Source organism: Rhamphochromis sp. 'chilingali' (genome assembly GCF_963969265.1).
Source record: "Rhamphochromis sp. 'chilingali' genome assembly, chromosome: 4".
Lineage (NCBI taxonomy): Eukaryota > Metazoa > Chordata > Actinopteri > Cichliformes > Cichlidae > Rhamphochromis > Rhamphochromis sp. 'chilingali'.
This window is the reverse complement of record NC_137948.1, coordinates 2,118,524-2,131,717: the sequence shown is the minus strand read 5'-3', so window position 1 is coordinate 2,131,717 and position 13,194 is coordinate 2,118,524. Positions and strand designations below refer to the sequence as shown.

The 13,194-nt window shown below is 43.8% G+C and overlaps 1 protein-coding gene across 5 annotated transcripts in view; it reads left to right on the top strand.

Moving 5' to 3' along the window:
- Positions 1-13,194, top strand: part of neurl1aa (neuralized E3 ubiquitin protein ligase 1Aa) — a 51,040-nt gene that overhangs the window by 7,256 nt on the left and 30,590 nt on the right. The window contains exons 1-4 of one of the 5 annotated variants that reach the window (XM_080879496.1): positions 181-439; positions 11,834-11,967; positions 12,250-12,500; positions 12,760-13,081. In XM_080879496.1, coding sequence (XP_080735622.1) covers positions 11,877-11,967; positions 12,250-12,500; positions 12,760-13,081 — 664 coding nt within the window. In that variant the 5' untranslated portion in view covers positions 181-439; positions 11,834-11,876. Of the gene's footprint in view, positions 1-180; positions 440-5,319; positions 5,432-6,297; positions 6,381-6,740; positions 6,841-11,833; positions 11,968-12,249; positions 12,501-12,759; positions 13,082-13,194 lie in introns of those variants that run through there. The other 4 variants (XM_080879499.1, XM_080879497.1, XM_080879500.1 and 1 more) reach the window with 4 other exon arrangements.

Here is a 13,194-nt window from a genome sequence, read left to right as displayed (position 1 = left end):
TGCCCTCGCGCCTTACCTCCCGCTCACCCTTATATCCCCCCATGTTTTATTCCAGCCTCGTGGCCCATAAATGGCAGCTCTGTGCGGCAGTGACAGCGTTAAAACCGCTCATGTCCGAGTCTCCACCTTCTATGTAAATGACAGCGTGAGTGAGTGGGACCCGAGGCGGAGAGCTCTTACTGAATGAGGCTGACGGGGACGGGGGGAGTTGCCTTCACGGACGTGTGTGTGTGCGCTCACAATAATAAGGAGGTGTGGGTCCGCTCTCTGCTGTTTGCATGTACCCGGAGCAGAGCAGCGATAGGCTACCTTTTGGATGCAATCATGTCACGAGCGCTGGGCTGTGCCACGAGAGCATCTGAATAATCCACACCGGCCATACGCGCACGGCAGAAGACTGAAGCGATGGGTGGCCAGATAACGCGAAATGCCTTTTACGGTAAGGAGCAAACATTTGTCATATCTGAGATGTTTCGGCGCCTTTGTTCAGGTCTTTGGCTGTGAGCTGCTCACGCTCTGTTATCAGGTACCAGCCTATTCTTTGCTCACAGTTACGTCACTCCTGTAATTAGAATAGGGGTCTCGAGACGCGCAGCTGTGTCTTCTGATTACGACGTAACAACCAGGATGTCCCCGGCTCCTCGCGCATTGACCTGCGCCCTGTATAGCAGTAAATTGCAGGGAGGTGTTTGCACTGGGAGCAGCTTAGCTGGAGGAGAGGAAAGTTGTGGGGTTTCCCCTCATTACTAAACAGAGCGTGCAGCTGTGCCTCGAGAAATCAATGAATTGATTTTTTTTCTTTTGTATTGTCCTGTATGCCATCACTAAGGTCCCACCAGGGGCGTGTCCAAAGGATGGGGCATGGGGTGGCACCAGGCCCCATAGATGGTATCTCTATGGGGGGGGCAAATTTGGCAAATATTGTAGCTTGTGCTCCATACTGTCCACTTAAAGCTTTACTTCTTAGCTTCCAGATTGTAAAACATAATTCTGCATTATTTTGAATTCTGTGTACTGTTACCAGTGCCTGAAGTACTTTAGTAATAGTACAAACGTATCCAAATACACTCGAAGCAGGTGTGCAAATACTTGTTTTCTACACACTGTTTGTATCTGATCAGATATTTGGGTTTCTCGTGCTCCACATGCCACACTATTCCAAATATCCTGCACAGACCCCCCGGGGGCAAAGCATCCATCTGACAGGGCGGTTGCTGGCTATAAGCAAAACGCACAGGCCGGCTGAATTTCAAAGATGTGTTTTGGTGGTGTAGTGTTCTCTCCACGAGACCCCAGGGACCTTTTGTTCTGTTAATAAACAGTGGAGCTTCTGTATAGGTTCATACTCTGAATGTAGGCCAGCTTCAGTGCTTGTGTGGTGTCAGGCAGAGTTTTTAACAACAATAAGATGACAGTAACCCACCCATCCACGTCCCCACACCCCCTCCTTTCTACAACAGCAAGAAATGAGGAAGTGAGCCGTGCCAGCAGTGTGATGAGGAATTCGTTCCTCGTCTTTGCACAATTATTATTAGCATGGTGTGTCGTGTTTGGGTGTGTGTGTGTGTATATATACCTATGTGTTACTATGGGGGTTAAGCTGTGTCCCTGATCCTGCAGCCTCTTCTGGTTTTGACCACCTGATCGTTCTAATTAAAGCCCTGAGATTAATCCAATTACTTAAAGAGGGACAAGCTAAGACAGCAGGAAGAGCTCCTTTTCTCTGGGATCAAGGTCAAACGCCTCCGAAAATTAGAACACGGCGTTTTTCTTGTTGTGCGATCAGAATGCAGTCTTACCTGGTATTGGTGTTAGTCTCTAGCAAGGCTGTCATCAGGACTCACAAAGAGGCCCAACTTATTATTTTTACTAACACAGCCTGTTAAAGGAAAACACGTCATTATATTTGTCCATAAAATTCAGTTTTGTGAATTTTAAATTACTTATTGAAAAGTTTTGTGTATTTCTTCAGTGTGAAGTTTGAATGCAAAATTAAATCGCTCGACATGTTTTACTAATAAAACGGACTCAGAGCATGGCTGCTCTTTTGTGCATTACAACATTGTTCTGTGTGTTGATGGCAACAAAATATACAAAATGGTAATCAACTGTAAATCAGAAACAACTCGAATAAAACAGCACGTCAGTTTTCATATGGGAGAGGTTTGTTTTGATAGGGTGGCTTTTGTTTGCTTTAGGCTTTACATGCACCAGGTTTGCATAACATTTTGGTAAAAACCACGTCTAACCCAAATTTACAGATATAGTCGTGGAATTTGGAATCTGAATATAGTTATTATCAAATATGTAAGTCGAACAAATGTTCTGCTGTAAACATAAGGCTGTTTCGTGGCTCACGTGTGTGATGTTCTTGCAGAAATGTGAGCTAAGTCACGTCTTATAAAGCTCGCAGTCTCCTCTTCATGGTTGATGTTAGAAAACTCTCCAACAGAACTTTTCCCTAGCAAACGTTTGGACCCATGGAAAGCGTTTGTGTGATTTCATGTCCCAGGGCTCTGGGACTATTCAGTGTTTGAACTTTACTCAGAACTCGTTTGACATTACGTCTAGTTTTCTTTTGTTCAAAGATGCCTGTACAGATCAAAACTGTTCTTAACAATAAATACTGAATTCTCTGATGTTTTAAGAAGGATACTGAGTGATTTTATTCCTGGATCTCATCACTTTAAACGACCATGGAGCAGTTCTGACAGTTGTGCAGAGTCCTGCACACAAACTGCTTTCACAGTGCATCTGAAATAATTTAACTGTAATAATGACCAAAGCTGTTACTCGGTATTTTATGGTCTTACCTTCAACTGCAGACTTTAGTTTTGTCATCTTTTTTCACTGTAACTGCTTTTTCTCGTCTGCAGTCACGCCTGCCTTTGTTTTGCCAACAGCGACGATGTTTGCTGTCCTCGATGTTCCTCATAGTTGAGTTAAAACTGCAAATTGCTTGCTAGTAAGAACCTGCAGGTACAGCAGTGTTTGAGTGAGTACAGGAGGCAAGCATATGATAACTGGGAGTGATTCATAACCTCAGCTTTAATCACAGACTGTACAGAAAAAGGTTGCCATCATAGCCACTGCGACATCCTGTTTCGAGACCTCCATTTCAGCTGTTTTGCCACCACCATCTTGGTTTTTGGAGGTAGAAGTCTCCACGTGTGAAGGAGCAGCTGATGCTAGCTTTCATCCACACAAACACAGGTTACACCTTACAAATAACAATAAAAAATAGAGTTTTAGTCACCAGAACCACATCGAAAGCCATCATTTTGTCTGATAACTCAGTTAAAATGCTGTAAAATTCACAAACGTGGTCCTGAAGTGCATGGCAGTGAGTTTTTGAAGTGTCTGTGAGGCCCAACAGAGCTCGCAGCTACAGCTGTGTGTGTGTGTCAGCGTTCCTCTAATGGTGGAACTGTTGAGAGGGGGGGAAATTAGCTAAAGTTAGAATTTTAATGTGGGAGTCTTTGTGGTGGCTTCATCTTTCAGCCTCAGAGGCCGACACTTAGTCATGACAGGCAAGTTAAGGCCGGTCCAAAGCATTATGGGTACCCCCCCCCCCAATCAAAGTATAACTGTTTCCATGACAACCCACAGCCATTGATAGAAAGTGCTTCTTTCTAAATTTGAAAAAGCAGGCATTAATTTCTGAACCTTTGCAGTGATGTTTTCTTCTGCATGTGAGCCTTTTTGGAAAATGTGCCTGTTTAAAAAAGAAAGTTAAAATCGTTGCTCTGCGTCTCTCACTGTTTACGTGTTTGCACGAGCACAGCGAGAGCTGCTGGGGAACAGATTATGCTTTCTAAAATTGAATCTCTGCAGGCTGCTGTTCTCAGGTGTGAAGCACCAGAGCACATCCAAACAGCGTTTGCTGAGTCGGTTGCGTAATTGAGTCTGCCGAGTGTGTGGGAGCTCCACTTCTGTGCTCCCGATTGACTGAAAGTGGGCCACTGTCTGCGGCTGATTCGACGCAGCGTCTGGTTGCATTCGAGCTGAATTGGATTCTGTATCCGAATGCAAAGAGAAGCTATATCACAAAGTAAAGATTCGTAACTTTGTCGAATTGGACTGGGGCTCGGTAATGTCACGGGATCTGCCTCAGGTTATTGAACGCACCAGCAGCCTCTGTTTTGTTTTTTTCTTTTTGTGTGTAGGAGAGTATAGTGACAGGAACGTATGTCTCTGGGTCAGGTGGCATTGTTGAGAGCGTGCATCAGTGTCGCACACATAGCTGTTGCTTCCTCTAACTTAAAGCATCAGCTCTCGTGACAGGTCACCTTCAAGGCAGCGCCCACACGATGACTTCCAGTCAGTACTGAATAGCATCTCGCATGCTTCAGTCAATACACGCTGCATGTCATTACGCCTCTCCACCAGCCTGCTCTCTTTCTCTAACAGAGAGGCATCGAGGGACAGCATTGTGCTCCGCTGTGCGCAGCCTTGTGATATTATTATTTATTGATTACTGTTGTGTAATCCCTTCCGTGAAGAGAATGTGGTAAGACTAGTGGGCCGTAGTGGATGACGTCAGTCAGACTTCATCCTATCCACGTCTCACCTTTCACTACCAGGCCGTCCCAGTGTGAATTATTTAGGCGTCACTCTGCAGCAGGTTAAGCTCTGAGCTGTTGAGCACATTTCATTTGGTAGTTATGTTATGATCATTTGTAGCTTCTCATTTGCAGGTGACTTTATTCCGTTTAATGTAATTTCAAATTTAATCCGTTTTGTTTCTGTCCAATCTGCTGGCCATTATAAAGACATGACTGTGGACTCGGTGGGGAATGAATATTTCATATAGTTTTTGTTCACTCGCTCTTTTTTTATTTTTTTTATTTTATGAAACCTGTCCTGTCAATTCAGTTCAGTTTTTTTATACATTTATACAAATCACAAGGGGTCCAGTAGTTGCACTTTCTATTTCCTTCAGTGGAAACCAGTTTGGATGCACATTTTCTTGTTTAAAAACATCGTTATTTGCTTCAGGTTGGCTTTCTAAGTGGACCAGTTGTAAACTGTTTCAGTGGTGGTTGCACATATTAAACATGGGCTAAGTTTAAATAATGAGATAAGAGTCTGAACTGTAGAAGTAATCCCTGTGGCCCAAGAGCTCAAAACTCACTGATTTCAGGCCTTTTTTAAAACATGCGGTCGTCTAAAGCACCAACTGCTGGCTATGAGAGCAGAAGACCTGGCTGTGTGCCGTTTCTGTTACTTCTGTTTGCAAGGGGGAGCTAATCAGAAGAAAGTTAGCTTAAAGCCAGGGGGAAGGTCTTCTTTCAGAGAGTGTAACATGTGAAGGGGTCATGGAAAGCTACCTTTGCACAAGGTTGAAAACATGGAGTTCCTCTGTAGCATAAAAATCTGCCAAACTGATACTGAAGCCAATCAGTATTTCAGTTAAAAAGGAGAACTGGTGGTGAGTTACATTATTGTATTACAGTTTGTTGAGCCGCTTGGAAAGCAAGTAAGCTGTTAGAAATGTGCTTGGACTTTTGAGTGACCAACATTTTTTGATTGGTGCTATAAAACTCAGGCAATATTTGACAGGATTAGTATTATGGGGCTTTCAGACATAATGCAGCAAGCTCTCAGAAAGGCATTATTTCCAAACTCCTTCGAATGAGGTCTCTCTCCCACTTTGTCCTGAACATTCGTCAGGAACCCTCGACGTTACATTTTAACCCTCTGTGCGTCTCTTGGACGTCGTCAATGTCAAAGGTAGGCTGGTGGACTCAGTGGACATCCCTCAGAGAAAGACCCTGGGAGCAAAGTCAAAGTCATCATCTTTGCAGGAGTTGTTGATGAAAATGAAGAAGGAGCTCTTAGATGGAAGAAGTTAAACTTCTAGCATGTGGTTTGTGTCGGGAAAGGGTGCATTTCACCCAAACCTAGATCGTTTTTTCTTGTAATCTAGCAGTGTTTGTGCCTAAACCTTATAAAACATCAGCTAAAAAAAAGAGACGTGGAAAAATAGCAGTCCAGCCTGGTGTGGTGTGTGTGCCGTGGAAACTGAACTTGTTGTTTTATCAGCTTCTTCTGATACTTGTTTCTTAATTTGATAAGAATCAATCAAGTTGTTATTAGTAGACTTCATTAAGATAAAAGGTTTTTTTCTCTAACAAAAGTGAAAATACGATTGCCACTGATGGTAATCGTTGCTCAGTGTTTAGCGGTCAGTAGTATAGCTAAAGGAGGGAAAAAAGCCTACCTGAGCTAATCCAAAGTAAATTGTTTTTTGGACGGGATCACCTGACACTGATCTGAGCAGTCACAGACCAACAGATCTCTCACGATGTTCCTTAACAACATTTCTGATCTTTTGGTCGCCACCAGCGATGCAGTGACTTCCTGGTACCTGCCCTCAGGTAGAGTAGCAGCCACAGCTACCGTAGCAGTCGGTGCCTGTTGAGTTTTATATGATCTGACTGCATCTGTCACACATGTGTGCAACTTTGGAGATGAGTAATAAGAGGAAACGTAACACTCTGGGTGACTCTGTAAGAGGCACAGCATGTTGTTCTTGTACCTGTACTGTAACGCGTAAAGCCTTCTTGCCGAAATGATAATGCATGTGATTAATTGTCGCCGTTATCGTGTGATTCATTTCACTGTTGCAGTTACATTAGACTGAAATGGCATTTTGTCATGAGTCAGTGCGATTAAATGCATCATCCAGACACTGCTATGTAAACATCATTAAGAAGTTGTTTGTCATTGCCCTCCAGGCTTGTTGGCAGTGTTTTAAATGACGCTGTCAGCTGATCTACAGAGAGAAACATCTGAAAAAGAAGAAAAGGAGAAGCGTTTTCCACCTGTGAAGTTTTGGTAAAGATGAAATGGATTTTATTTATCCGCCCTGTGTTGGTAATGTTTGCAGTTATCCCGAGAGAACGAGCTGAAGCTAAACAGTCCGCTTTGTGTTTTCTTAACAAATGATTCTGGTGAGTGATCCAAAGTACACCAGTACATTAATGCTCATTTACTTCTAATAGGTGCATAAATAAACTGTGATAAGCTTGAGTGGAAATGTAAACCTGTAAGGATCTGGTGTTTGACGTTACACCCTACACCAGTCTGCATGTTTGTTATTCCCATGTTCCCACATTGCTTAAAGGCTTGATGGGCTATCGTAAAGTCACAAAAGTAACTCTGTGTGCGAGGTTGTGTTTTCTCTAATGTTTCCCAGGATGAGCTTCAAGCTGGACTTCACATGGCAACAAGTGCAGAGAGTGGGTTGGTATGTGGGCTACCTGTGCTTTGAATGATACAGCCTCATCGTGTTTCCATGGTGCTAAAATTGGGCGTATCAGTGGAGATCTGGGTCAATGACATGTGCAAACACCGGTCAGGGTTTGTTTTAGTCCCCCTTGGAGATGGGTCTGAGGCTTTGGACACAAAGTGTGTATCACAGCAGAAAAGTGATTCTGCACACACTGCTAATGCAATATGTTGCCTTTGTATATGAAGCAGTATAGCCTGGATATTAGTCTTCATCATTTTATGCAGCACATGGTTCAAAATCTCTGCACAGCTGAATGAACGGCCGAGGTTCCAGCGAGTGGCGGGTTATATGGCACAATACAGCTCAGCTGTTACCTCACAGGAACATTTCATTTGAAGAACAGCTTTTGCGGGTGTTCCACAGAACAAGGAAGTGATGTACCCACTAGACACGGAGCAAATATTTGAATAGTGTTCTGGACACATAAAATTCGATTAGCATGGGAAACTGCTTGAGTTGAACAAAAAACCTCTCGTCATCCACCTGAATGAAATGATGAGACCGCAGAGATGTTCATTGCAGTATGACGGTATTATCTGTCTGTGTACTGTGACGAGCGATCGGACCTGTCACACATGTGCTGTCATTAGTGGGATAAACAACCCTCTGCACTCCTGGGCAGAGGAATACAAGCTTTTCACCCTGTTTGTTCATAATAAGACATCCTTGACCTTTGGCAAAATGGCTCCTATGAGGCTTTTAAAACAACCTCTTCACTGATAACAAAAGTATAAAGCTGTGTGCACAAGAACGGGTTTAGCGGAGGCAGCTGTTAGACTGTAGTCAACAAGAGTTATTTACATTGAGGGGTCACATCTCGGGCTCTGAGGACATGAGCATACTCCAGGATTTGTGTTCCTGAGGTAATTGGACGACTGAGACGGGCTGCTCGAGGCAGCTTTGTTTTTCTGATAGCTTCAACAAACAGCAAGCCTTAAACAAAGCCCACTAAGTGGGGAAATAGTCGATATTTGGTCAAAAGTAAATTCAAAGCTTAAGCCATATAGTCTGAGTGCAGTGGCCAATGTTGGGGGGGCTTCTGCAAAGAAGCTATCTGAACAGCAGGCGACTGGTATCCAAATCAAGTAGGACTAGCAGTAAGTTATCATGCATTTCAGCATTTTTAAGTGGAGCTGGTACAAGAAACATTTTTTTAGCCAGCTGCAACCTTAAGACTTTCTATAGTGAAGGCAATATTTATGCTGCTGCTGTGTTTAAAGCAGTGCCATCACTGTGTTTCATGAACTATCTAAGAATTGCATTAAAGTACATATCCTGAGTATGTTGATAGGTTACCCACACACGCATCCATCCATGCTTCATTCATTTCAGGATTACAGGGGAGGATATACCCTGGACAGGTTATCAGTGTCTTGCAGGGCTAGCACTCAGAGACAGACAACCATTTGCACTCACATTCACACCTATGGGCAGTTTAGGGTCACCAGTTAACCTTGCCGCACCGACTGCATGTCTTTGGGCTGTGGGAGGAAGCCAGAGTACCTGCAGAGAACCCACAAACATGGGTGTGCAAGCTCCACACAGAAATACTCTGGCCAGGTGGTGGATTTAAACCCAGGACCTTCTTGCTGTGAACCAACAGTGTTAACCACCGCAACACTCCGGCCTACCTGAGTTTGCTCTTCTGCAGCAGCAGCAGAAGCAGCTTAAATACTATGGCCTGTATGGGATTTGCCAATTGGATGTATAGACGTTTATCAGCTGAGACATCAGCCGATGTGGGCTGGCACTGAGATGAGCTGATCTGCCAGGATTACAGCTGAGCTTGACTTCATGATGCTGCCTAAACGAGTGCTGCGCATGTTACCTTGGAGAGGAAGAAGTACCACGAAGAGGAGAGATACTTGGATACCGTGTAGTCTTGATATTCGCTCAGAAGTTAAACCAGCTGTGAATTCAGCGTTTCCAAAACGTAACCGTTGACCCACAGATACCTGAAATGGATGCTTTTTTTCTGTGTTCACTAGTACTCCTGTTTGTTTGACTGGAAAAACACAACCAAGCAAGACTATAAATATAACTTTATTGTGTCTCAATAAACAAAAGGCATCTGTTGTAAGCTCACTGATGGCTGCCAAGTGAGCCGATCAAGACCTTTAGATACCACGGGTTGCTAAGGAACATGAATTCACACGTAGCCCCTTCTCTCTGCAGCAGCTGTGCCTCTTTAGAGCCCGCTAATTCATTCAGCTCAAACTGCCCAGGACCACGTGAACCACATTCAACAGCCGCTCCTCTGTAGCACTGCCTAAGACAAAAGGCCTCAGCCGTCTTCTTAAGTTCGGGGCCAGATAGAATAGCAGACATGCTGTGTAAAACTGTAGTGTTATTACAAGATAAACACAGACAAACACAAAGACGGACTACAAAGCGTGCTGTTGTCTTTGACTAAATATGTGGACTTATCAGGACTCTGCAGGACATCTGCTGCTGCCCTTGAGTTGGCTTTCATTGTTTCAGGGTCTGGTCAAATCAGGCAGGCCTCTGTAAAACTGAATGTTAATCATATAATTCTGGCAATTTTTGTAATGAGGCACCTGCCACAGTTTCTTTTCATATTCAAACGCTGTAATAGAGGCAGAATCACACTGTACATTTAATGTAGTGGACTGATGGACTACAGTTTCTTTCTCCTATCAATATGTAGTAGGGCTGCCACGATTAGTCGACTAGTCACGATTACGTCGACTATCAAAATCGTCGACGACTGATTTAATAGTCGACGCGTCGTTTGAAGCTTTGTAAGATCACAAAAGACGCAGGAATAAGTAGCAGGATTTAAGAGTGTAATAACGGACTGAAACAGAAGATGGCAGCACTGCATGTACAAGGATGCCAGCTGCCGTTAAACCCCGAAGAAGAAGAAGTTGTGTCCCAGAATTCATAGCGCAGCCCAGCTCAGTTTCCAACAATGGCGGCAGCTGCTTAGTTTTAACTTTACTCTTATTATTCTTTCTGGGTCACAAAATAAACGTTTAACATATTTTCAGGCGAGAATGTAGCTGTGTAAACCTCAAATATCTGCTCAGTTTATCAAGACACCGCATATTTTCAAAAGCGCTCCGACGTTTTCGGAGACGTCTGTTACCCACTAGCTCGATAGCTAGCCGGGGGCAAGGTCACTAGAGCCGTGAGAACACCGGACTCCTGGCAGATCGTTTTCAAACCCACCGCAGTCTTTCGCTACTCAGGTTAAACATGATACATAAGTCACTTAGATGCTCGAGAATATACTCCGGTGTCCTGTTATATTTTAGATAGCAAGGAGCAATCTGCAAATTTCATTAAAATTTAATAAACTATCATCTTGTCTTTATTTTTAGTTAGCACAGACCTTAAGCACTTAAAGCTGTAAGCTAATGATAGTTATATAAGAGCAGATGCTGCTGGTTCAATAAGCTGTATGTTTTACGTCCAGTGGACGCATGATCTGATTAATCGAGTAATCGCAAAAATAATCGGTGACTAGTCGACTATTAAAATAATCGTTTGTGGCAGCCCTAATATGTAGCCAGGCATTTCTGTGTTGAAACATTTTCAGCACAGCTGACTGGAGTTTGGTGGGGAAAAACTGAAACATTCAGCATAAACATCAGGATTTGCTGATGTTTATTGTGATGTATCAATCGCTCAGACCGGAGGAGATGGAATTTCTTTCTAGATGGCAAATCATACCCGGAGAAATCTATGAAAGAAGAGACAGCCAGACCAATTTCTCTGCTGACAGTAGCTCGAGTAGTCCATAATGCAACACAGCTATGAAACATGTAGTGCTTTGAGTCTGCAATAGGACTCTCAATAGATCTCTTATCTTACAATCACAGTTGGTATTGCTTTGAATTATTGCTGTGAGAGGATACAAGTGCAGTCTTTGTAGATACAGCTGGTCAGGTGAGGAAAACGCTAATCGCTAACTGATGTAAGCGGGGGCCTGACAAGCCGAGGGAAAGCGGGTACATCAGGAAGATGGATTATACCCCATAACCACAAAATACTGGAATGTTTAAACACAAATACAGAAACTTCTGGAAGGCATTTAGCATCTCAGAATGGTAACGTATTGAATATCAGATCAGTCGAATTTTGAGGATTCTCTCCTTCAAAGCTAAAAACTTCCTCTCAGCTCAGCTGCAGAATACTAATTTAGTCATTCTAACCTGGCGGTTAGTGGCCGTGGAAAATCTGTGAAAATTGCTCAAGTGCATGTTTCTAGTAGCTGCTCAAGTGCTGCGGTCACACTCCTCTCACTCGGACTCCATTCAGGCACTTCTGCTGCCCATGCATTTAATTATCAAGTCAGTCATGCCTTCCTCTGCGAGTCTTCTTCACCACCGGAAAGCAGCCATCGAACTGCCGGGTTTTGGGTTGAAGTGCATGACCAAGCGCGATATGTGATATTTAGTCTTGCTAGAAACTTGCAATTGACCTGTTTGGTTGGTTATTGGACTGCAAGAATTATACCATAACGTCAGTGTTAATTGGGTCAAATAATGTATATGCAATATGTTCAAACAGCATCATACTTCACACGGCTTCTACTGAGAATTTGTGGTCACAGATGTCCAACAGAGAGTCTCACGGCCAACGCGGACCATGTAATGCAGCCATTAGATTTCAGAATGGCTGTTTGTCTGGGAACAGCTCATTTTGTGAGTAACTAAAGAGCATCATTTGTCTTGGACATGTGTTTTTGAAAGTTTTCAGCCTGCAGGCCCAGTGTGATTATTGCTGATTAGCTTATTACTCTTCTACTCACAGATAATCAACAAAGAACCAAATCCTAGATGATATTTCCTTATCTGATGTCACATCAGATGCTAACTGCATTGCTGGAACCTAACCTCCTGCTCCTAATTAGGACGTTTATTTGGTTTGTTTTCAATGAAATTCATGGCTTTGTTCTGCTCTTTTGTCTCTCGTTGCCTTATTAGACTCCCTTGGTGGCCCATTCCCGTCCACGTCACATCGATGTCACCACAAACCCAAGAGGTGCCTGCCTATCCACTGTGGCAGTGTCGGTGGGCCTCTCCCCATCAGCCCACTTCTATTCCATCCAAACGCCAAGGGGTCCCAAATTGTCATGGACCTTGCCCAGAAGACAGCAAAGAGGCAGGCCAGTTTCTGCAATGCCATCACCTTCAGCAACCGGCCCATCACGCTCTATGAGCAAGTCCGCCTCAAGGTACATTTTTCACAGAGTGGAGCACTTTTCCTCTCGAGTGTCTGAGAGCTTTTAAACTGTCAAAACTGTTGTCTTAGTTTTATCTTAGCTTGACAGTTAAAAGGTTTTGTCCCCCAGTGTAAACTCAAATTCGCTGTCTGTGTTGGATAGACGTGATGCAGTTATTGATTTAAAGCCTCAAAAAGCAGACGTTTCTATTCATGGAAACATTTTTATAATTTGATATTTTTCACGTACCAACAAGTTTTCTTCTTTGCAGATTACCAAAAAGCAGTGCTGCTGGAGTGGGGCTCTGCGTCTGGGCTTCACTGCTAAAGACCCCTCCAGAATAAACCCAGACAACCTTCCCAAGTACGCTTGTCCTGACCTGGTGTCTCAGAGTGGCTTCTGGGCCAAGGCGCTGCCCGAGGAATTTGCCAACGAGGGCAACGTCATCGCCTTTTGGGTGGACAAGAAAGGGAGAGTCTTCTACCGCATTAACGAGTCTAGTCCCATGCTGTTCTTCAGCGGGGTCCGCACGGCCGAGCCCCTCTGGGCCCTCATTGATGTTTACGGCCTGACCCGCGGCGTGCAGCTGCTAGGTAAGAACATGGTGGAGGGAATGAGGCGTGTCTTGATGGGCTTGGTGTGCATATCATCCAATAACAAAGTAAATAACTGTTTATAAAAGATCAAACCACCCTGCCATGTAGAA